General features: G+C 48.8%; 1 protein-coding gene across 1 annotated transcript in view; it reads right to left on the bottom strand.

Moving 5' to 3' along the window:
* The window catches only part of CASQ2 (calsequestrin 2), a 57,587-nt gene extending 34,630 nt beyond the window's left edge, over positions 1 to 22,957 (bottom strand). The window contains exons 1-3 of the mRNA XM_005292674.5: positions 22,444 to 22,957; positions 2,987 to 3,071; positions 915 to 1,015 (exon numbers count right to left, since the gene is read on the bottom strand). Of these exons, the coding sequence (XP_005292731.1) occupies positions 915 to 1,015; positions 2,987 to 3,071; positions 22,444 to 22,677 (420 nt within the window). The 5' untranslated portion in view covers positions 22,678 to 22,957. The remainder of the gene's footprint in view (positions 1 to 914; positions 1,016 to 2,986; positions 3,072 to 22,443) is intronic.
* Positions 22,958 to 24,257: the final 1,300 nt, after the last annotated feature.

The raw sequence follows: 24,257 nt of genomic DNA, 5'->3' as shown, positions 1-24,257 counted from the left end.
GGTATACATCATGTGTGTTTGCTATCTCCTACTAGAAAGTAGCTGGAAAACCAGAACAGCTCCAGTGTTTGTTACTATAGGACCCTCTAGTGGTTGTCCGACAGAGGATATGAACCCTATAACAGCTATTGATGATAGCAAAGTGCTGGGGGGCCACAAAGTCGTTGCCATAGAATCATTATCACACCAAAGCAGAGACCCTATCCCTACCCTGAGCCCAGCCCTGGAGCAATATTGGAAGTAGCATCGTTCTGGTGGGAAGCCAATATGCAGCATTGTTCCCTGCAAGCCTGTACTGATTAGGGTGACCAGACAGCAAATGTGAAAAATCGGGACAGGGGTGGGAGGTAATAGGAGCCTATATAAGAAAAAGACCCAAAAATCAGGACTGTCCCTATAAAATCGGGACATCTGGTCACCCTAGTACTGACTCAGTAACCCAGCATAATGCTGACGGATGTGCCATCTTCCAGATGAGAAGCTGAGGACAAGTGGGATGCACATATTGTGGGCCTGATTCTTGCCTAATTTACTTAGTGTAAATTAAAAGTAGCTTCACTACCATCCATGCAGTAAGCTGTTATAAACCAGGCCCTGCACCATATCTCTTGCCACCAACTTCTGGTCTCCTGTAACTTACCCTGGTTTTAGGCAGAGATGGAGTTTTTCCTGCTATCCCAGAAAATTAGCTGCCAGCCCCCATTACGGTTTTATCTTTAAACAGGGCCTGCGGTTCAACTGTTTCCCTAACTGAAGTCAGATCCCTCGTCTGTGACATACAAAAGCGTGTGGGGTAATTAAGTCATGTTTTCAGACAAGAAGGGGTTGCAAATAGGGCTGAAGCTCATTTGAGGCAAATATTTGCAAAAACATTTTGGAAGTATTTGCCCAGTTCTGATCTTATCTGTGCTTACGTCCAGGAGGAATTCAACCAAGACATCTGCAGCCAGTTCCCCGTCAAATTCAATCATACGCTCCTCTTTGAAGATATAGAGGCTTCCTTCTTCATCCAAGCCTGGAAGAAGGGGATGAAGAGATGCAACATGGTCAGTATGCTACAGAAAGGGTTAATGGTGCATTCTGGGAAAATATGGTTAGCAGCCCAGCTGCGTGTGCCTACTTGCCAGTGAAAGTTCCCTGTGGGAAACAAATCTGATCTATCCGCTGAGAGACGTCACAACTAGGGACAGGCCGGAGCTGGAACCTTGGATCAGTTTTCTCTCAAACTTTGAGAAAGTTCAGTTTCTGATTCAGATGTGAGCTTCATGACTTGGGCTTCTTTCGCTTTAAAGTGCAAGAATTTTGCTAAGCAAATAATACAAATAAATAATATTGGGCTCTAACTGGTGTTCCAAAGCCAAACACCCCAGAACTTTCAGAAAATTGGTTTGGATTCAGATCTGGGATCTAGCCTTCATGGTTGTGGGTGGATCCCTAGAGATGGTTGTGCCAAGTCTGTATAAAATAAGAACTAAGCAATAAGCCAAAGTGAGTCTCAAACTCTCTAAGACTCACCTAGGCCTAGCTTATGTTTGTGTGGCACCATGTATATAGATGGATTCCAAAGTGCTTCACAGACTAGATATAAAGATATCACCCACTCCTGAAATGCAGCCACTCCTGGGGTGAAATGCAGCAACCTTACACCTCTTATAGTAGGTCATCAGTTTGAATCCATTTTAGGGATGGCAATATTTCACAACTAGAGAGGCAAGCCCCTGTAGGGGTGATCACAAGTAGTCTAGGGGGCAGGGGACAGAGGAGAACACTGGGGGTGGAGAAAGTAGCATGACTCCAGATCTACCATTCCCAATATAAATATGCACCCACAACCATGAAGTAATGCAATGACTGGCTTCTTGAGAGTCCCGTTCCCTCTCCTCCCATAGTAGCCCCTAATGTAGAGAACCATAGGAGTGCTCATTTGTATAGAACTGCAGGCTCAAGAAGCAGGCTACAGAATCTAGCTATTCTCCTCTGCTCTTGTAACATTCAACTGAGCTGCAACCTGCCACCAGTGAATGCTCCTATCCGAAGCAGTTTGTAGCCTCCTGCTAAGTGGGGTGCAGGAAGGAGAGCCACAAAAAAACCCCAAAACCACCACCATGCTCAGAGGAAGAGAAAAAAAGAGTTTGAAAAGAAAGAACAAGAGAGAGAAAATGGACAGGAAAAAGAAAGTCTATTAACAGTGCCTGAGCATAGTCATAAGTGGATGGGTGCCCATCTTCTTTGGGGGAGGGGAGGATCTTCCAGGAAGAGCTTGGGATGTGTTAAGGGACTGGATGATTTCCTGGGGACTGGTGATATGCTACGGAAAGTTTCAGCTCTACATCACTGCTTCAAATCTGGCTCAGTGCAGGACTGACTGCGCCACTGTGATATACCAGGGTATAGTCCGGATCAGTGTGGGGCTGTCACCCCTGCCCTGCAACCTTGGGTGCCTTACAATGCCTTGCTGAAGTAGCTCCTATCTGGGCTGCTCACAAACAGCCTTCCACATGCAAGCCACACCCTGGCTCTCACCAGCCTGGGTTATACTGCAGGGTGACCCCCACACACCCCAGTCCTGCATTTCCCCCCAGAAATGGATGTTCTGTACTGCCCAGCCCCCTCCTGGACAGGACAAATATATTAAGTCCATTAGTCCTTTAAGGGAATTGGAGGGTTGTTACCCTCTGACAACGCTCTGTTAAATGAATTGTGAGTCTCCATCCAGCCATCACAAATAGCAAGGACTGGCTTCTTTGTTGGCAGTCTCAGCAAGGAAGCTAAAAGGGGGAAAGGACCATGGATCCTGAACTCCCCTCTGGCCCTTACACAGTGAATGATTCCCTTAGAGCTGGGTGGGGCAGCATGCATGTGGAAAGCTGTCACTACCGTTCTGTCCTGTGGATAATGAGTTGGTTGCCCTCTCCAGGGCTGTCAGTGTGGTACGTTTCCCATGTGCTCTGTGTATGTTTTCAGAGATTTTAGAGATGAAACTTACCCAGCTTTTTGGCAACTTTTGCATCTTTCTTGGAATCCACAAACCCGAAGCCGAAACCTTTAGTTTCCAGGACCTGGGCAGCCAGCTGTAGGAGAACCCAGACAGGAACATAAATGCCATGAACACAGGCCACCCAAATACCCCGAGAGAACCTACTTCAATACCAAAATAAACCCCCATCTGACCGCACACCCCTAGTTGGCACCTACCGCACCATACTGGAACCCATAAGGGGTATCATCAAACAATTACAACCCATACTCAATGGGAACTCCATCCTGAAAGAAATCTTTCCTGACCCCCGTCTTCTGGCCTTCAAACAATGCCCCCCAACCTCGCCAAGCTCATCAGAAGCAAGCTCCCCACAGACCAGGACACATCAATTCAAAGTGGCACGAGACCCTGCCAGAAAACGGATACAAAACCTGCAGACATATCTCCACTGCATCTGTTACAATGATCAACAGTCCCCACAACTCATCTTTCAAGCTCCAGGGGTCCTACACATGTGGTTTACTTCATCCAGTGCACTAAATGTATGGTGATGAGATATCCCAATTTTATATGGACAGTCCTGACATTCAGGGCTTTGTCTTGTATAGGCGCCTATTACCCCCCACCTCCTTTCCCAATTTTTCACCCTTGCCATTTGGTCACTCTATCTAAATGCCCAATAACAATTATGTGGGTGAAATGAGGACAATATGCTCTTGATGAACTCACACAGGAAAATGCTAAAAGACAAAAACACCCTATCATCTGTGGGTGAGCACTCTGTGTCTGACCTCTCAGGCCTCATCCGCAAAGGAACCCTGCACAGCACCTTCAAAAGATGAGCCTGGGAGCTTAAATTCATAACTCTGATAAATACTAAAAATCATGGTCTCAATAAAGACACTGGATTTATGGCTTATTACAATGATCTGTAACCCACTAACTCCCCCTTTTTGTCCTATGACTACAGGACACTTCACCTTGAATGGTCCCTTAGAATATGTGCTAATTACTTATGCCAAACAGTCTGTTCAATCTTGAATTTAGCTGTGACGATCTAAGCACCTCTTCCAGGTGGGAAGAAGAGCTCTGTGTGGCTCAAAAGTATGTCCTTCTCACCAACAGCAGTTGGTCTAATACAAGATATTACCTCACCCACCTTGTCTTTCAAATGAACACCACAAGACAGTTAAAAGTCATCAGGACCAACCGGGACAGCACCATAGTGACAAGTGACCCACATTCTGCTTTCTGGGCAGAATTGATGTGTGGATCATATCACTTGCCATTTCTTGGCTGAGGTATGCTACCCATAGGGCACAGTGACTGGATCTCATCCCACTTGCTTACAGACCTGGGTTGGCTTAAGATAGTATCTGCTGCTAACTACTCTCAGATAGTCAGGTGTTGGGAGAAGGCTCACAGCCCGAATCAGGGAGGCACCTTTGAAAAAAGATCCATTTGCATTGATATAAAACACATAGTCCCCAGCCTATGGCACAAGGCAGAGGGGAACCCACTTATTTTAACCCAGAGATTTCTACTCACAGTAAGCAGCAGATAACAACCGGAAACTTGGGGGCCAAACTCACTGCAAAGACGAACTGTGCCCAAGTCATTGCCTTGCTCAGGACATGTGTAGGGGAAACAGAGATGCAGAGAGATGAAATGACTTGCCTAAGGTCACATAGTAGTCAGTGGCAGAGCTGGGGCATGGCTGAGTAGAACCCTGAAATACAGACCAGTGCCTTATCTCCTAGAATAGCATGTACGGCTGTCTGCCTCTCTTGCCGCTTCTCTTGGTCACTAGGGGTTTTTCTTTTCATCTCCACTCTCTGCCCCCTTTGTCACTGTCTCTCCTGAATGAACCAGAAGCCCAGGAGTGTTCAACGCAAACATGCTTCAGCCGTTTGGGAGAGATATGGTGCTGTGGGAAGCAGAGAGCTATGATGTCACTGGATCCAAATTAGCCAGTCAGACTGTTTCAATTAACTTCAGAGGCCAGCTGGATACTGGCAACAAGACAAACAAAATCCCAGTACAAATTGGCTGAGATAGCACAGGAAATGGCTTCTAATGACTAAGCATAGCCCGCTCCACTGCATGGCCACCTCCAGTCCCACCCAGTCCCAGCTCCCAAGTGACAAGCCTTTTTGACTCTGCCACACAGAATGCCCCAGACCCTACCAGTGCCAATGACACGAAGAGGCTGCAAAGCAGCTGGAAAGCCCTGCCCCTGGAGAATACTTCTGGTGCATGGGCCTCTTTGCCTTCACAAGAGCTGCTGCTTCAGGGTGCGTGCTGAGGGCAGATCGGTGTGTATGTGTGTGTGTGGCAGAGGGTATGCCAGGGGAAGGAGGAGGCATGGCCAGGAATGTGTCACAAGGCAGCTCACCGCCACAAAACCCCACGGCTCTTTTTTCTGCATACTGGTATTTGAAGAACATTATGACCCAAGGAACGGAGCTCCATGGCTTGTAGGAAAGGGATGCCCCTATTAGGACATGGCTACATTTGGACGCCACCACAAGACTAGACGGAGAAAGAAAACCTTCAGGCAGATTGTGGCATGATTTATGAGTGATGCAAGGCCCATTTCAGGGCCTAGCATTGTGGGCATCCTGTGCTCTCCACACCCCGCCTCCCGGCTAGTTTGAATGTCACACAATAGCTCTGAGCTGCTGCCGCCCTTAGAAGTGCAGCATGCTAACCTCCCTCCTATAAATAGCCTGTGTCTGAACCCAAGGGTGACAGGAGATTAAGAAAGATAAACGCTGGCTACAGAACCCGAGTCTCTCATTAGGGATGCGTGGTTAAGTCATCACCATTCATTGGCAGCAGTTAAACCCTTTGCCAAAATTTTAGGGCAAAACGAGGCACTTTAATGGCTAAGCTGTTAGATGCTTTGCTTGGACAATGGGAAATACAATTATTTGTGAAATTTTCCTTCTCTTCTCCCCTTCCACAAAGTACGTGCTCCCATGCCTGCACCCCACTTCCTTACTCTTATGCTCTCCTTTCCCCCACAAAATATGTCCTCGACTACCACCCCACTCTTACAATCAGACTCCCCCTTGCTCCAAAGGACATCCCCTCCCCACACCCTGCCTTCTCACTCCCTTAACCCTAACAATGTGCCCCCAGGTCCATCCCCCCGCCCCTCACACCTATGCTTCCCATTCCCCCAAAGGATATGTTCCCAGGCCTGCTCCAGTTTCTTCACCCCCAGTCCTCCCTAGGGTGACCAGATGTCCCGATTTTATAGGGACCATCCTGATTTTTGAGTCTTTTTCTTATATAGGCTCCTATTACCCCACACCCCCGTCCTGATTTTTCACACTTGCTGTCTGGTCACCCTAGTCCTCCCCTTTGTAGTGTAGCTAGTCATATAACTATTCTGATTTTGTTTCCTCTCTACAACTTCCTGGGGTTTGTCCTTGGTGAAGGAAGCTGCCATTTTGTGAGGCAGAGTTGATGCAGCATGTTACAAAGGAGACACTCACTGGGCTCTCTTTCATGGAGACTTTATTTTTGTTTTGTTTTGTTTTGTTGTTTTCCTTATTTAAGACAGATAGTCTGAAAGTTTATGGTTACTGTTTGTATACAGAAAAACATAAAGAATTCTGTCATAGTGGAGTATACCCTTAGGGCACTTAATTCTTATTTCCCTTATTCTACCTTCCGCTATACTGGCTGAGAACATTGGTCTCACTAGCCAGGTGCCCCACCTCCTACCCTACTGGTTCAGACCATTTGTCCATGTAAACCCGCATTAGGCATCTGGTAGTAGCAATTGATGATTCAGAGGAAGATTAAACCCTCTTTTAGGGTACTTAGCCAGCTAAGCAGAGGTCTGTGGGGGGTGAAGTCCCTTCCTGTTCCATGTTATGAGGGGCTGCCTATCCAGAGAACCTCTTTGCTGAACACAGGAATGGTGAGCACTGGAGTGTATGAGGTTCCTGAGCAATACTCAGTATTGTAAGCAGATTGCCACAGTGAGGACGTTCGATAGACCAATAACAGTTTCCTCAGGCCCCGAGTCCAGCACTCGAGCCCCTGCCTGCCCTGTGACCAGAGGAGAGCACTGAGGTAAAATATGTTCAGCCCAAGAAACTAAGACTATGGCTATTATCAGCCAAACACTCCTTGGCCCCACACACTGGGATCTGGGCTGGTGTGTCTAAAGGCCTTTAACTGGGCTCTGAAATGTGTCTCCATCTTTTGAGGTGTAAACACCTGCTATGTGCACATGGACGGGGGGGGGGACGTGAGGGGGTGTGGGTGAGCGAGGGTGTTTGCGTGATGGGATTGTGAATAGGCACATGTGTACATGAGCGTTCGGGTATAAGAGTGGTTGGGTGAATGGGGGTGAGTTTTTGTGGGGGCATGGCACAGGCAGCGGGGTGAGTGCGACTGTGAGCATGGGTGGTTGGGGTAAGTGTGTGTAGGAAAATGTGGGGGATGGGATCAGAGCCTCTGTGGTAGGACAGTGTGTGTGTATGTGTGTGTGTGTGAGAGAGAGATAGTGTGTGCATATGTGTTTGTTAGAGTTTGTGAGGGGGAAAGTATGGCTGGAGGTGTGTATGTGTGATAGGAATTCTGTGTGTGCATGTGTGTTTGGAGCTGGGTCTATTAAGGTATGTGTTGTGTGTGGGGGAGTAGTTCTGGACGTGTCTCTCTCTGTGGGTATGTGTGTTTGGCAGTGTTTCTGTGAGGGTATGTATTAATATGCCAGTGTGCGAGCACTGAGCAGGGAGTTATGCAGGCAAACAGACTGCTCTGCTGGGACAGTCACACTGAGATAACGTCAGGTATGCCGTACAGCATGTGCCCATGTGCGGCACTCCAGAGTCCCGCACTGGGGAATCTCTCCGTAATGCCAGCTACACAGGAACTGACCAGCCTGACTGCCCTTGCCCTAACCCCAGCTGGTTGGGGGAGTCTGATGCATTGCCTAGGTATGGCCTTCTCCGTGCCACTGCATTTGATCCACCATCAAATATCAGAGCACAGAGAATGCCAGAGACACAGCACCTTGGCTGGCTGCCCCTGGTTTATACAGTATCTGGCATTTATGTATCCACTTACAGTATTTTCTGATTCCAGTGGGATTTGAATACAGATAATGTTTCTAACTTCAACAATCCTTTTGGCTCAGGACCGTGGGAGGGAGGGGGCTCTAATGCGCGAACACAGCCATCTCTGCCCTGCCTTTTAAAAGCAGATCCCTTGAAGGTTTGGCCCACCCGAGCCCTTGTCATGGTGTCTGCTTCAACAGCGAGAAATTTGGCTATAACAGCTGCATGGTGAGGGGGAGGAAAAAGGCTGTCTTGGAAGAACTGGACCTAACTGGTCATGCTAGATGGTCCTGAGGTGCAGCAGGAGTTCAAGGCAGGCAGGGGTGGATTTGAACATGAGCAAAGCAGTTGGACTCTCAAGGCTCCACATTCCATGCACATTTGGCAATGCACAGCCCATCTCTCTCCTATCGGTACTGTGCTTTCATAATGTGTCCCACCCCGTAGGATCTAGGTGCTATGTACAGCATTCGGAATAGCAGCTTTGTGTCTGAGAGGACTCCTCTCTCCCTAGTATTACATTCCTCCCTTAAATGGGATGATCCTGTTATTTGTTTCCATGTCATTCTGCTCCCACTGTTGTTGTGGGAGGGCCTTATGCAAAGAGACGAGTCCTACATTTTCCCCTGATGGTTGCAAAATTCAGGCTCATCCTGATTTACAGTGGTGGGGAGTTCCACAGCCAAGGGACTTCCGCCATTAATTCCTTGCTCTGCCAATTAAGAGTCTCTGCCTTCTCTCAGTCAGGCAGAACAACCTGATGGATCCCAGCATCTGTAGTAGGCTGTGGACAAAGAGGTGATCTCTGAGTTAGTCAGGGCCCAGCCCATGCAGGGTATCCAGGTATGGGATGGCTGGGGGCCAAAGGGTCAGGGGCAGCCTCTGGATTAAGGGAAGATGATAGATGGTGTTTTTAAGGCTACTGCTGCTATCTGAGTGTCCAGGACCACCCAGGAGTCCAGTACAACCCTGGCACACTGTCTTAACCCTGGGGGCTGATGCCTTCTGTGGAGCATAGAGTCATAGCTTTTTCCACTTCCTCAATGCATTTTGTGTTCCTATCAGCATCACCTCCATCTTCCCTGGGGCTAGTCTGAACCAGCTCCAACTTCCTGCAGACTTTGGGACAACTAGAAGTCAGCATTGTTTGCACTGGATACAGAAGAGATGTGGAGCAGGGTTTCCTGGCACACTGATGGAAATGGAGCTCATGGTGCCTCATGAACTGCTCTAGAGACCTTACACAGATGGTGAGTAAAGGGGCTGACAAGACAAAGACCTGTGGAGCGGCACTGATAAGAGCTCAGGGAGGAGGGACATTGCTCATCATGGGCCTTTGGCATCTGTTGGAGAGGAACTAGTGGAGTCAGCCCAAAGCAATTTGTTCTACACACCCCAGCTCTTAAAGGCAAGTCAGCATGACCTCATGGCTGATGGTGTCAGAGGTCACAGAATTCTTTCCCAGGTATGCTGAGTCTGATGAAGTGGGTATTCACCCACGAAAGCTTATGCTCCAATATGTCTGTTAGTCTATAAGGTGCCACAGGACTCTTTGTTCCTTTTCCCAGATGTCTGTCTGGTGGGTCTTGCCCACATGCTCAGGGTCTAACCGATCGCCATATATAGGGTCAGATTGGCAGAGACCTTGTGGGGGAGGGGGACGACCTTCCTCTACAGCCTGGGGCATGAGTCATTTGTTGGTTTAACTAGAGTAAATGGTGGATTCTCTGTAACTTGAAGTCTTTAAATAATGGTTTGAGGATGTCAGTAACTCAGCCAGAAGTTAAGGATCTATTACAGGATTGGGAGGCATAGGCGCCGACTCTGTAGGTGCTCCGGGGCTGGAGCACCCATGGGGAAAAATTGGTGGGTGCTCTGCTCCCATTGGCAGCTCCCCACCCTGCCCCCCTTCCCCAGCTCAGCTCCGCCTACTCCCCTGAGTGCGCTGCGTCTCCGCTTTTCCCCCTGGCTCCCAGCACTTGTGCGGTGAAACAGCTGTTTTGCACGGGAAGTGCTGGGAGGTAGGGGGGAAGAGTGGGAACACAGCGCACTCGGGGAAGAGGCGGGGCCGGGGCGGGAATTTGGGGAAAGGGTCCAATAGGGGCAGGGAGGGGGCCGAGTTGGGGGGGGGGACTTTGAGGAAGGGGTTGGAATGGGTGTGGGAGGGGGCAGGGGTGGAGTTGGGGCAGGGCTGGGGGGGCTCGAGCACCCACCGGTGCCGGGAAAAGTTGGCGCCTATGTTGGGAGGGTGAAGTTCTGAGACCTGTGATGTGCAGGAGGCCAGACTGAGATGATCATGATGGTCCCTTCTGGCTTTAAAGTCTATGAGTCTGAATCACTGACAGCTGGAATAACAGCAACATGAACCTCTGTCTCACGCAGGGAGAGGAAACATCTCCTTTCCAGAGCTGTTGGGGCCTAAGGGAGAGCTCTCTGGACCTACTTGGGCTTAGGCTTTGGAGCTGAAAGCTTTTGGGTGATTAATAAGGCCCTCAAGGCTGTTTCCAAAATCTCAGGATGTATAATAACAAAAGTGAGGTTGGGTAGACTAGAGGAGGGGCAGAGAGGCATCCTGTCTGGGCAGACTGTGAGGAAGGCAGTTCTTGAGCTCTGCAGCTGACCATTCTCCCTTCACTTCGCAGAGAGGGATGGTTATAATTCTGATGGAAATATTAATGCTCATGCCGAGGCTTGTATTTTATGTCAGTTTTTTTCGCAAATGTCAGAGAAGCCGAGGGAAGGTGGGGGAAGCCCTGGGGAAATCTCAGCTTTGTCTGCTTCCCATTGTAGGGTGGCAGCTTGTTTTGTGGCCTGAACTTCCTTTGGCCTCATGCCTGGCAGGGCCGCACTAACTGTAATGCTAGCATTTCTCAGCTCCCCCGACCGGCAGGGATGGACAGGGGTGATGAATTTGGATCTCCGGGGGAGTGTGATGGGGTGTTCACCCTACACTTACCCTGGAGGGGTTAATGGAGGCCAGCTGGGCCAATTAGCCTGCAAGCTGGGAGATTGAAGGCTGAGAGGAAAGCCCTAATTAGGGGAAGCTCACCTGTGTGGGAACAGGCCTGGCTTTTATAAAGCCAGGGAACTGATAGCAGAGAGGCTGCAGGGAAGTGTCTGTAGTCACTCCTTGGGAGGGATGGTTGATGCTATAGCAGCAGTTAGCCTATGGTTACTCCCTGGGAGAAGGGAGTTGTGATGAGGCTGGCAAGCACAGAGACGGGTGGAGAGCCAGAAGGTAAGGAAAGGCTCAGGGAAAAGGGAACAGACCTTGGCTGCTGAATAGAGGCTCCCTGAGCTGGAACCTGGAGTAGAGGGCCTGGGTTCCCCTGTCAGCCACTGGAGAAGTGGCAGTGAATGGGAAGACTGCTGGTAATAAAAGACTTTGGTACCCCAGAAGGGGGAAACATGCAGTGACCTGACTGGAGGGTCAAGTCATGAAGGAGGAGCACTTGGAGTTGCAGAGAGAGTAGCAACAGAGAGCAGAAGGGGACCCCAGACCTGGAACAAGTGGACTCCCCAGAGTGGCCAGGAGGAGGTGCTACATGTGGTAAGTAGACCCTGTGAGAGGGAGTTGGCATTAATAGCTTCCTGCTAAGCAAGGACAGTTTCTTTTCCAGTCTGCATAGCTGGAAGAATAAGAGACTGAAAAGGAAGGAGAGAGAATGAAGGGAAACCTCCGCAAGGTGCTGCATTCTTCCTTCTACATTTCCCTGTTGTTCCTGCCCTTCCGGTGGCTCCTCTATGCTAAGGTGACTCATCTAAGGGAATACAAACTTAAGGCAATGCTACTCAACTGTCTCAGGTCCAATAATCTGAATCCTCTTCCCCCTCTTCTCCCCCGCCCCCTTTTCTTTTCAAGACCTCTGTACAGCTACAAGTGCACGCAGCCTCTGGGAGCAAAATCTACATCTCAGCCATGGGAGTCAACTGGAAGGCCCATATGTGCTTCCAGCAGGGCACATTTGATAACAATGAGCTTTGGGATTGAGGATGGTAGGACATTTCCCATTTTTAGCCTCCAGCCCATTTTAGAGTGCAGGTTTATTAAACTGATGCTTTGTCCTAAATGAAAGGCCAGCGAGAAATTCTTTTTTTTTTTTTTAGGCTAGAAAGGGCCATTACGATCATCTAGTCCAGTGGTCACCTACGGGTCGATTGTGATCGACTGGTTGATCCTGGAGAATCTCCCAGTCTATCACGAGCTCTGACAGTGTAGTGGGGCTAAGGCAGGCTCCCTGCCTGCCCTGGCCCTATGCCACTCCCAGAAGTGGCCAGCAAGCCCCAGGGGTCTCAGCACATGCAAGCCTGCTGCTCCTGCCTGCAGGCGCTGCTCCTGCCTGCAGCTCCCATTGTCCAGGAATGGGGAACTGTGGCTAATGGGAGCTGTAGGGGCAGTGCCTGAAGAGAGGGGCAACATGCCCCTCCAGGGGCTGCAGGGACATGTTGGGCCCCTTCCTGGAATGGTATGGGGCTGGGGCAGGCAGGGAGCCTGCCTTAGCCCCACTGTGCTGCCGACTGGGAGCTGCTTGAAGAAAGTGCTGCCTGGTGGGAGCCCACACCCCTCACCCCAACATCCAGCCCTGAGTCCCTCCCACACCCAAAGTCCTTCCCAGACCCTGCACCCCCTCTTGCCTGCTGCACCCCAACATTGCCCCAGCCCAGAGCCCTCTCCTGCACTCCTACCCCAGGCTCAGCCCGGAGCCCCACCCCACACCGTGAACACCTCAGCCCCAACCCAGAGCCCGCACCCTCTCCCAAACCCCTCTCCCTGCCCCAGCCTGGTGAAAGGGAGGGAGGGGGGGATGAAGTGGGCAGGGCTTTGGGGAAGGAGTGGGGCAAATCCTGGGTTGCCCTTAAATTCAAAAAGCGATCTTGGGCATTAAAAGGTTGGAGACCACTGCTCTGAGCTAAAGCATATGTTGATGGTCAGGAACTGGCTGTCCTTGAGTGTCGAAAATGCTGGGAAACTGTTTGGAGCAGTGGCCAAAGACCTGGGTGTTTAGTCAAATGTTTTGAGTCCATGTGCAGCCTTGCAGGATAATAGACTGTCTCCCTCCCTGCACTTCCACCCAGTGATTGGCTTTCCCTGCCTTTAGCACTAGAGATGACCTGTTGGGCAGAAGGAAACCCTCTTTCCCCTTCCAGCTGCAGCAATAGCTGGGTGGTGGTGCCCAGTTGCCTCTCTATTGCATCTGTCACCATAGCTCTGCTAGTGGGGCTCTGGGCTGTTGAGAACTTGTGCACCAGACAGCCCCACAGGTTTCTGAGATCTGAGTCTTGGAGTGTGTTGGTAGGGGTGAACATAGGTGGTGGGGCTCAGCTGAGTGTAGGGTGACCAGATGTCCCGATTTTATAGGGACAGTCCTGATTTTGGGGTCTTTTTTCTTGTATAGGCTCCTATTGCCCCCCACCCCAGGCCGTCCCAATTTTTCACATTTGCTGTCTGGTCATCCTAGCTGAGTGGCTACTGGGGATCATACCCTCCGGCACTGGGACCAGAGGGGAGCCGACTTATCACCCAGTCTCCCCCTTTCTCCATTAGAACCAGATGGGGAGGCCACTCAGCACCGAGGCTCCCCTCCAGAAGGCTGCTGCCCCTCAAATCAGAAAGCAGGCCTTGAAAGACAAAACGCCAACACCAAAAAGTCACACTCTGGCTGAGCCCCTTCTCTGGCTGTCCCCCCACTGGAAGGTGGATTTCTCAGCTAGTGATCCTGGCATGCAGCTTTGTGGGCATTAATTACACACAGTGGAGTATCTCTGCACAGTGGGAACTTAATAGGCTCTTTAGATGCCTGACAAAAGGTTGAACATTATTAGGTTTGTATTTTTATCTGAACTGGGCGTTCCTAATTTGAAGTGTGCTCTCAGCCAAGGCACAAGTTTCCAACCATGAGCTAAAGGGACACTGATTGGGGTCCAGTCATGTCTCCGCATGATTCCCACACAGCTCCCTGGCACTTCATTTAACCACTGCTCAATGGCATCACCAGGAAGGTTATTTTGCTGACTGAGCTGGGCAGCCGACCCACTGAACAGCCATGTGGAACTGGGCATGTCATTTATCTATGCTGGCCTGCCCCTCTGTTTGCAGTATTTGACACTAGAACTGCCCTAACACCGTGCAACTGGCCCACAAAACTAAACTCCCCTCTGAAGAGAACTGAGGCAAGAAGGCACGGGGGGGGGGGGAAAGAAGGTGTGAAATCAGTGGTGATGAGGCCATTTCTAATCCCTATTTCCTCTGCCCTGCTTTGTCTAAGCATAAGAGCGTCTCCTTTTAAACTTCAGGCCTGATTCCATCATTAATGCACAGGTCCATGCTGAGGGCAGTGTAGTTGCCCTGGTTCAGTGGGAGCTCAGGGAGCGCAATCCCTCCTCCAGCACCTCAGTGTCCGGGGGCTGGTGCATAAAGCACCATCCCCTTGGTCAGTGTCGCTTACCCCCTCTATTCTCCATGCTTGGCTGGTGCTGAGCAGGGCTCAGGGCTGTGACCCTCTGCCAGGTACAATTTGGGTTTTTGTGTTGATACCTGAAATGGTTCCGAGACAGATTCCTGGATCTGAAACTCCTGTAGACTTGGGAGAATTCACATCTGGATCTGAACTCTTCAGCTGCGTCTGGCATTTCTTGCCCAATTTGGGGAGGCTTAGCCTCTTGTACCTGCAGCCCATGCATGGCACAGATACATGTCTGTCTTTAACCTGTACACCACACCAGTGAAATTCATAAAATCAGAAAGGCTGAGCACTTAAAAACTGGACAGTAACTGACTGCAGATCACCAGGGTCAATCATCACTGGGATCTTCTGAACAAAAGGAGCTCTCCACCATGATTATAGCTGTTTCCATTAGTTCACACTGACTCAACAGACGTTCTAGGCTTCATTGACACAATGACAATCCTCAAATCTTGTTATATAGATGCTATAAGGGAGGACAATAAAAAGATGAAGCAATCCATATGGCTTAATAGGCTTGCATGGCAGCCCCAGAGTGTGCTTGCTATCCAGTTGGGCGAACAGCACAGCTGCCTACCCGGTGTTAGGATCACCTGGGGCTCCGTAGCAGCCCTGGCTTTGCATAGTGTCTGGATACTAGCCCAAGCTCTTCTCCCTTAGGGCTCTGTAGTGTCTCCATGTAGCAGCCGCATAGTGTTGGTTATATCCAAGGACCAGTTGATCGTTGAACTTTCTTGGAAAGAAGAGTTCTAGAGGGCCTGGAGTTAGTTGTTCCCTGCTCCTAGAACAAACAGCTGTCATTTCTACTTTCATAATGCTTTAGCCAACAAGGAACTCTCACTGATGGCTTCTTGATGACATCTGGCAATGAACAGCTGGAGTACCAGAGGTTGATCTTAGCACACACTCTCCCTTTCAAACACAGGAATGGGGGCAAAGCATGGAGTTTTGTATTACTAACCCCTCACACCTAGTCAAAACTCCCTGCTGAGACTTGGTAAGGGTGCTTTGTCTTTTAAAGAGGGAAGATAGTCAAGTAGGTAGGGCACAGACCAAGGTGTGGGTAGACTTGCGTTCTATTCCTGACTCTGCCACTGACTTGCTGTGTGACCTTGGACAAGTCATTTGGCTGCTCTGGACCTCATTTCACACAACTGCAAAATGGGAAGAATGATGCTTATCTGCTCTCTCTCCCCCCCCCCTTTTTTTTAAGTGCTTTGAGCTGTACAGACACACAGCTCTAGGTGTTATTACTGCACATCAGTGCTCCTTCTCTGCTATGCAGTAGCTGGTGGATAGAGAGCAGTACATATGGCCCACAAGGCCAGGGTATTGGAGCATGATCTCTCTCTCCTTCCCCCCCCCCTTTTTTTCTTTTTTTCCCCCCTTCATGAATTTAGTGCTGATGAAAGTTGCTGGACTGGCTGGCAGCCATGGACTCCGAAAGTTTCTCTTTATCCCCAGAACAGATATGGCAAATGGAGCCGTGCAAGCTTCCTCCATGCACCCTGCCCAACACATGTGCCTTATCTGTGCCATGGAGGAACTGTCCTTAGGAGTTAGAAGCATGTTCAATCTCTGTAGCCCATTCAGTCTTTGGCCTCTCTTGCTCATGCTGCAAGCAAGAGGGCCAATCAGTGCTAATTAACCTGGCTTGCGTACTGTGAATACCTGTCCACTGGGTGCTGGACTGAGGTCCCCATCTCATGAGCATATTTTCAGTGAAGAAGGATGACCTCCTTTTCAGTCAATCAAGGAGACGGACCAAATGTACAACATGGGTGCCTAGAGAGAGTGGGTAGTTTTATGTGCACTAATACTGGACTACAGTTGTGCAAAACTAGATCCCCAAGCTCTAGCACCTTTGAATATCTGGGGTGAATCAGATTCAAAGCTGAAGTCACCCCTATAATTTCCATGTCAAAGCGAGAAGGCTCTTGTGGTGATCTGCGGAGTGTATGTACAACTTATGAATTCTGACAGGTTTCAGAGTAGCAGCTGTGTTAGTCTGTATCTGCAAAAAGAACAGGAGTACTTGTGGCACCTTAGAGACTAACAGATTTATTAGAGCATAAGCTTTTGTGGACTACAGCCCACTTCTTCGGATGCATATGCTTATGCTCTAATAAATTTGTTAGTCTCTAAGGTGCCACAAGTACTCCTGTTCTTTTTATGAATTCTGGTTAATGTTATGAAATTGCTGTATTACTGAATGCCTCAATGTGTAGTGACTCAAATATGGGCCAACAGGGTCCCTGACGCATATCAGCATCGTGACCACTCCCTCACTTGGACAAAGCTACAGAACAAACAAAAGAGGTTGTTAAACTTAATGCCTATGCTCAGGCTGAACAGTGGGTATGCTGAGGAGGCTTTCCGATCACCTCCCAGCTCATACCAGAAGTAGGTCTGGAGAGTGAAAAATCCCCAAACAGGCAAACAAAGAAACCAGGTGGTAGTGCTAGTTTTTAAAAACTCGGAATTCACAGAAAAGCTTAGGTGGGGGAGAGGAACAGAGGGGAAAGTCTTGTAGCAGAGCAGAGGTGTCCTTTCCAACTGCAGGACCAGCTGAGGAAGAAGGAAGCTGGCTGCAGAGGTTAGAGAGAAGACTCCTTGATTTGGAGAAGCCACGTGCAGTCACGAGAGGGGAGGGCAGATTCTGGACTCCTTAGAGGACTTTCACCTAAGCCCAAAAATCGCTCAAGAATGGTGAGGAAACTGAGGCAGGGAAATACTTCCAGGAGTTTATTAACTTGTCTAGATCTGTATATCTCTTGTGCTAGCTAATGTGGAGAATAATTGGTTTTGGAACCCTTTGCAAAGCCTCTGTTATGTGCTTCCACTGTCACATGTCCCTGAAGAGATGAACTGTAAAACCAGAGATGCCCATAAGGTTGGAGTGATTAACTCTGGGAATGCTTGGAGGGGATCAGCACTAGTCCTGGGGGCCTATGGCAGCAGGGCTGCAGAACCCGTTTCCATGAAGGAGTAGCAGACAATCTGTGTCCAGGAAGTGTGCCAGAGGCCGAGGAAAGAAACCGTGCTGGAGCCTACCCAGACTCAGACGAGCTTAAAAGCACACAGGTCCAGTGTCTGAAGCCTGGTGAGTGTCTAGCAGTGGGAGCAAAGCCAGGGCTATGACAGGCCTATTTTCTATTTCAGATACATCTGAGTTCTCGCACAAATCATCTGTTCTCAAGGGAATTCAGCCCAAATTGGTGGATCTATCCTGAGAATAGCTGATCTCATAAAATTTCCACTGTCCTGGCCCCAAATCTCATGAGAACAGCTGGTGAGATTTCAGTGCCATCTAACCCAAACACAAACTCTTGTCCCATTTGGGCCTTAAACCTGACCCCTGACTGCCATGTTAATCCTAATCCAGTGCTGGATGCAAAAGCTGCCTTTTCATCTCTAAGAATATTAGTCCTTATGTGCTAGGAGAGAGAGAATTCGATCTCAGGAGCTGATCTCCCCAGGTACGGAGGAGGAATAGCCCATTATCTAGAGTATTTCAGAACTGGCCAAGTATGTTATGAGCAGAGGCATTCTAAAGCAGCCTGTGTTGGCTGTTGTGAGGGCAGAATACCAGTGTGCTGCTAGACCTCTTCTGGAATGGGAAGCACCAGCATGTTCCTCTTCTATTAACTTCAACAAGACTAATTTGTGCTAGGACAATGCTTCATGAAACTTCAGCCTGCGGATGCTGCTGCTTTGATACTTAAAATGGTCAGGCTAGCTCAGCCTCTTTTTATTAAGGATCTTGCACACGCCCACATGGCAAGGAACAAAGGAGGGGAGCAGGGATGTAGGCCATGTCTGATTGCAAGTTGCCTGGTCAGTATTTGAGAACCTGAATTCCTTTGCTAAAACCTTCCATTTTAGAAGCAAAGCCCCTAATCCCATGGATTATTATTATCCCTAGAGATGGATGCTGTCCCACTGGAAGGAGGAATGATTCAATTTACATTTGCTGCAGAGATGGGTCCAGAGGCAGGTGTCTCAAATGGGAGGGGGACTGGAAAACACAAGAGCAGAGGAGGCAATGGGGAGGAGAAACAGGAGGAAGTGAGGTTGGGATGCCAAGGAGAAGGAGGGGGGAAGGGAGAGTGCCAAAGGAAAGGGCAGGAGAGGGATGTTTCTCCCTTCAGCTTCATTGTCTTGCACTTTGCCTATTTAGAGTGAGATCATCAGGGAACTTTTCTGCTGACTTATCTGTGAAGCACCTAGTGTAACCCAGTGATCAGTGTGTGTTGTGGCCCCAGGCCACAGAGGACAGGGGTCTGGTCCAGCCTTGCTCTTTCACTTAGGCTGTAGACACTAATATTTTTAGCTCTGAAAGTCTCTGCTTCAATCCCCAGGATCAGCCAAGATGGCGGCTCTTATAGTTGCACACCATGGGTGCTGTACAATAACAATTAATATGGTGGGAGGGGGAAGGGGAGAGCAAGAGAGAAAAGCCCTTTAGCCAGGGCTTAGAAACAGCTGGCACACACCCCTACCGTCGCCACTCTGCTGCCATTTTGCAACACTCCCTTCCAGCCCCTAGTGGCACCACTCCACAATCAGAGAGAGTGGCACAAAATCAGAAATGCAGCTGCCTGAGGCTGGCAGAAGAGCCCCAGCTGCTGCTCCCCCACCAGGTGCCACACTGGCAGCCACTGCCATGGGGGAGCTGTGGGAGCCATAGTTCCTTCCCTGCAGGCAGCAAATGCAGGAGCAGGTCCAAGGAACTACAGCTGCTGAGGAATACCTCCTCGCTGCCTGCACCTGGAAGGAGTAGCAGTTGCCAGAGAACCGGAGTCCACCCCTTTGCAGGCCAGAGTAGGACTCCAGACTCCAGTGCAGGATCCCAGACCCAGCGAGGAAGCCCAGCACACTCCAGACTCCAGCACGGGACCCCCGTGCACACCAGGGTGGGACCCTAAAGAGGGACCTGAAGATACAATGAGCAATCCCCATGCACCATCGCTATGGCATTACTCTTCTTTGCTGTCTGACTGTTTAAAGTGTGCCCATGCCCATAGTATCTGAGCACAGGGGCTTTGAGTGGGCAGGGTTTGGGTTGTGGGTGGCGCTGAGAGCACCACTGCCGGTTTGACTCCTGCACTTCTAATAAAACAAAAGCGAACTGTGGAGGCTCCAATATACACTTATTGTCTTACTCCAGGCTCTGTCAACCTCTGGGTCACTTGTTCCAGCCACAGTTACCTCTACATGTTCTACTCCAACAAGTCAATGGCTTGTTGACAAGGCACATTGTCTCACCACCCTGAAAATGAACGTGTCAGAGTGGACATATGTGATCAGACTGTGCGAATGTCTTTGCAGGTACACATGAGGCTGCACTGCGGCTAGGGTGACCAGATGTCCTGATTTTATAGGGACAGTCCCCTTATTACCCCCCACCTCCTCTCCCAATATTTCACACTGGCTATCTGGTCACACTAGCTGTGGCTTCCTTGAAAATGTATTACTCTCCAGTCTGCTCATTGTGGCCACGTTTCAGCAAAGCACTTAAACCTGTGCTTAACTTTAATGAGGTGCTTACTTGCTTTTCTGAAGCAGGGTCTGTCTCTGCCCACCCCATCCCTGTGACACTGTCTCATCTCCTTCCCTGTACACTCCTCCTCCTCCACCACAACGTCGTATGAGAAGTTGCTCTCATGCCTCAGAGTGCCCTACAGCAGGGGCTGTTAGAGAACCCTGTTTCCCCACTTCCCGCAACCAAGAACTCAGAACTAGCACAGGTTGAAACATAGATTTTCCATCTTACAAAAAAATTTGGCAATTTTTTTTTTTTTAAATCTCCAAGATGGACAAAAAGCCAAAATTTTTTGCACATAGAAATTCGGGGGGCGAGGGGGAATTATTTAGCTAAACTCAGAATGTTTCATTTGACTTCAACCCTTCATTTAAATCTATTATATAAAATGTTGAAACAAAAAGCCATTTAGAAATGAAAAATTGAAACTTTCCATCCTGAAAAGGTCACAAGGGGAAGTGTTGACCTTTTCAAAACATTTTTTCTAATCTGTTTCCAAATGAAATTTTGCTGAAATTGAGCCCATTTCATGAAAATTTCAGGTTAGTCAAATGGTATTTTCTGATGGAAAAATGTTGGAACAAAAACTTTCCAACAATCTCCGCTAAGAATGTCATGGCAGTGTGCCGCCAGGCCCCATCAACCTGTGGACACCAAAGCATTCTATGAACAGACAAACCCCACCAACGCACTTCATTCAGGCCAACAGGCAGATTCTTAGGAGTACATTTTAAGTGAGTTTTATTTTGGTAGCACCTTGAATGATAGTTCTATCCATCTGTGGTACTTCTATGGCCCCATAACAGTAGTGTCTGAGCACCGCATGCACCTTAATGTATTTATCTTCACAACATCCCTGTCAAGTGCTATTATCTGCATATTACAGCTGGGGAACTGAGGCACAGAGAGATTAAGTGACCTGCCCAAGGTCACACAGGAAGTCTGTGGCAGAGCTGGGAATTGAACCCAGGTCTCCAGAGTCCAAAGCTAATGATATCCTAACCACTGGACTGTCCCTTGCAGGGGAGGGGGGGAATTCTCACATACACATTTAATAAGATAGCTAGTGACAGACTTTCATGGACAGATTTTTGGCAGGGAATAGCACCTGTAATATATAATAGATACCTTCTGTCAAGCCTCCATAAATATGTATTTAGTAATCGATTGCCATTTATGTAGCACATAACTATCCTATTAAATAACAATGCAATTATAGCATCAGTACAAACCTCTCGGCTAGAGATCTGCAGTTAAGTTACTCAGCTGATCACCCAGCTTTGCCGAGAACTCTACCTCCTCTTTCACCTGGGGCAAGTAATAGTTTTGATGGGCGAATAAAATCTCCTTAGTTTTTCTGTCACCTTCATTGTTAAGTTGTATGGGTAATTCTGAAGCTGGATTAACATGCTGTCAGGATAGTGAACCCTCAGCAGGTCTCTCTATTTTTCTAGCTTTCAATTGCCATGCTATTAGGATGCAACGCATTTAAACCCCAGGTCTGGGAAGCAAAGTGTAACTGTCCCTTCTTCTCTCCTTACTTTTTCTGAGCTGAGATTAGGGGAGCCTCCTCAACCAAGGTGGAAAATGAATCTCTAAAGACACTTGCCCCCCCCCTTAAATTCAGGTGCCCCCCACCCCAATATGACCCAGTAGTTTACAGGCACCTTTATGAGCAGGAGCCAGTGCTACAAATTTACCATGTAATTTTTACTGCATTTCCCTTTACAAAGGATCAATTAATTAGAACCTCTCCTTGCTGGGAAATTAATCACATATTCTCCAGCTCAGAAACCGATAGTTATATTGAAGAAACTAACAAGAAGCTACAGAAAGACTCCAAGCAGGCAACTGAATGTCAGGGGAGCACAAAGGATTAAGCATTGGCAGGGACTGAGAGCTTTTTAAAAAAGGCAGCTAAGTATTGTCTTTGCAGCACTGTTTAGTAAGGGCTCCTCTGCTGAGCCCTCCTAGTGGGCTAGAAAATTGGGTTCAAGTCCAAAATATGGACAGGCGAAACAGCTTGGATAAAATGTGAAGTGACCTGAAAATTTGCCCAGCATTCAAACTGGAGCCTCAACTCTTTCCAGAGAGTTGGGAAAGCTCAATCATCTTGTTTTCTGTTGGTTCTGTAGAAAAAGGTTTCTTGGTTTTGGATGGATACAGAAATTCTAACAGCAGCACCGGAAAACCTATTCTCATGAGATTTCCAGACCCAAGGGTTTCAGCTGAATTCAACACCCAATACTTTGGGGATCTGTCCCACCTGAACCTTTTGAGTCCTTTCCCCTGGCTAGTCCAGATGGCCCCAAACTGCACTGCAGTAGTAAACCCTGGCTGAAACAGCTGTGCAGCCAGACATGCACCAGCACTTACCTCCAGTACCATTTCTGTCATCTGGAACTGCTTCTGAGAGACTTTATCAGAGCCCACAGGCTCATGGAAGAGCAGGCAGAGCACGTCATACTTCTTCAGGGCCTGCTTGTAGTTCTTCTCGTTCAGGTCAAACACCCGATCCTTCCCATCATAGGTGGGGAAGTCCAGTCCCTCTTCAGCCCTGCAGCAGAAGAACAGGTAAAAACCTGACAGTAGCCAGCAAGCTGTCTTCATTGGGAGACAGCGTGGGGTGTCTTTTCTTATATCTCTGAGAAGGGAAGGGAAAAGAGCCAGAAGAAACCAAAGGCTCAGGGTGAAGTTTGAACTGAGTGTAAGTTTCCTCTGCCTTCCTAATGATCAGTCCAGGCCAGTGGGAAGCAGCAAACTTTGCAGTCCTGGGCTGAAGACAAAGAGACAGACAGGAGAAGCTGCGAGGCCAAGCCCTGGATACCTTACATAGCTCTGCCCAGCTCCTGTGTCATTAGGAACTCCATTTTTAGGAAGCAGTTGTTTCAGGCTAAAAATAAACCCTGCAATGAATAAAAAGGACAGATATGACACCATTGAGGGACTTGCTGGCACTCCGCATCATCTGAGCGAGGGAGAGGGAGTGGAGGAGATTGAGATTAGGAACAGGAAGGCTTTATCAAGGGACAGGGTACAGTTATATGGGGCATCAAGGCACAATCCACCTTATTAGGACTTTAAAAAATAGACAGTTCTCAGTACTGTGTGGTTCATGCCTAGATATCACAGTAGTTAGGCTTTAGATCAAGGGATTGATCAATCAATCTCAGAATATAAATGCAATTAAATGTTTCATGATAGTGATTCTCATTCACGCTGCAAGGAAGAATTCCATCTCCCCAGTCTCCAGGGAGTAGAGACAAGCGAGGACCTTGGGAGTTTTCTCCTCCTTCTGGGGATTAAGCAAGGATCATCACTGAGATTCAGATAGGCCACACACCTGACTTGTTTAGTTTCCTCCAATCTCCACAGAGATCCATGGTCATTGGTAGAGCTTGGTCCTTCCTGTCTCTATGTACCTGTGATCCTGGAACAAATGGAAACTGATCTTGCCATTTCTGACACCCAGAGTAGTTAACATGCATCCAGACCCAGGCATTATTGAGATGTGGCTAAAGCATCCCAATGTCAAACGATATGAGCGGCAGGTCTTACTGCCCACACTCTGTGTCCAGCAGCTGGGAGCTTTGGGCAGAGGTCAGTGATCTCGTCAGGACATTGGACAGAGGCCGGATGTCTTTGCTGATCCTCCTCAACTTCTGGTATCAGGGGGTAGCCGTGTTAGTCTGTATCTACAAAAACAACAAGGAGTCTGGTGGCACCTTAAAGACTAACAGATTTATTTGGGCATAATTTCAGTATGCATCTGAAGAAGTGAGGTTTTTACCCACGAAAGCTTATGCCCAAATAAACCTGTTAGTCTTTAAGGAGCCACCCGACTCCTTGTTGTTTCTCAACTTCTGGGAGGCTGTTGATCACCAGGTGTTGCTCACACAGCTACACAATCCAGCAACGGTGGGTGGAATCACTGTCGAGTGGTTCCCCTCATCCCTTTCTCTTCCTTGCCAGCAGGTGAAGCTGGCTGACTGCTCCTTCTTCCCAGAGACACTCAGTTGTGGGGTCCCTCAGGGCTTAGTCCTGCTATCTCTTTTCTCTCCCAGCTACATGACGCTACTGAGAAAGACAGTGTGAGAGGCTGTGGGTTGGTAATGCCCCCCTCTTTGTGTCTTCCTCTCCTCTGACCCAGACAGCACTGCTGGCACACTCCCCCCCAGTGTCTGGCAGTA

This window comes from Chrysemys picta, chromosome 1, assembly GCF_011386835.1.
Source record: "Chrysemys picta bellii isolate R12L10 chromosome 1, ASM1138683v2, whole genome shotgun sequence".
Classification (NCBI taxonomy): domain Eukaryota; kingdom Metazoa; phylum Chordata; order Testudines; family Emydidae; genus Chrysemys; species Chrysemys picta.
This window is presented reverse-complemented; position numbering and strand designations above follow the sequence as displayed.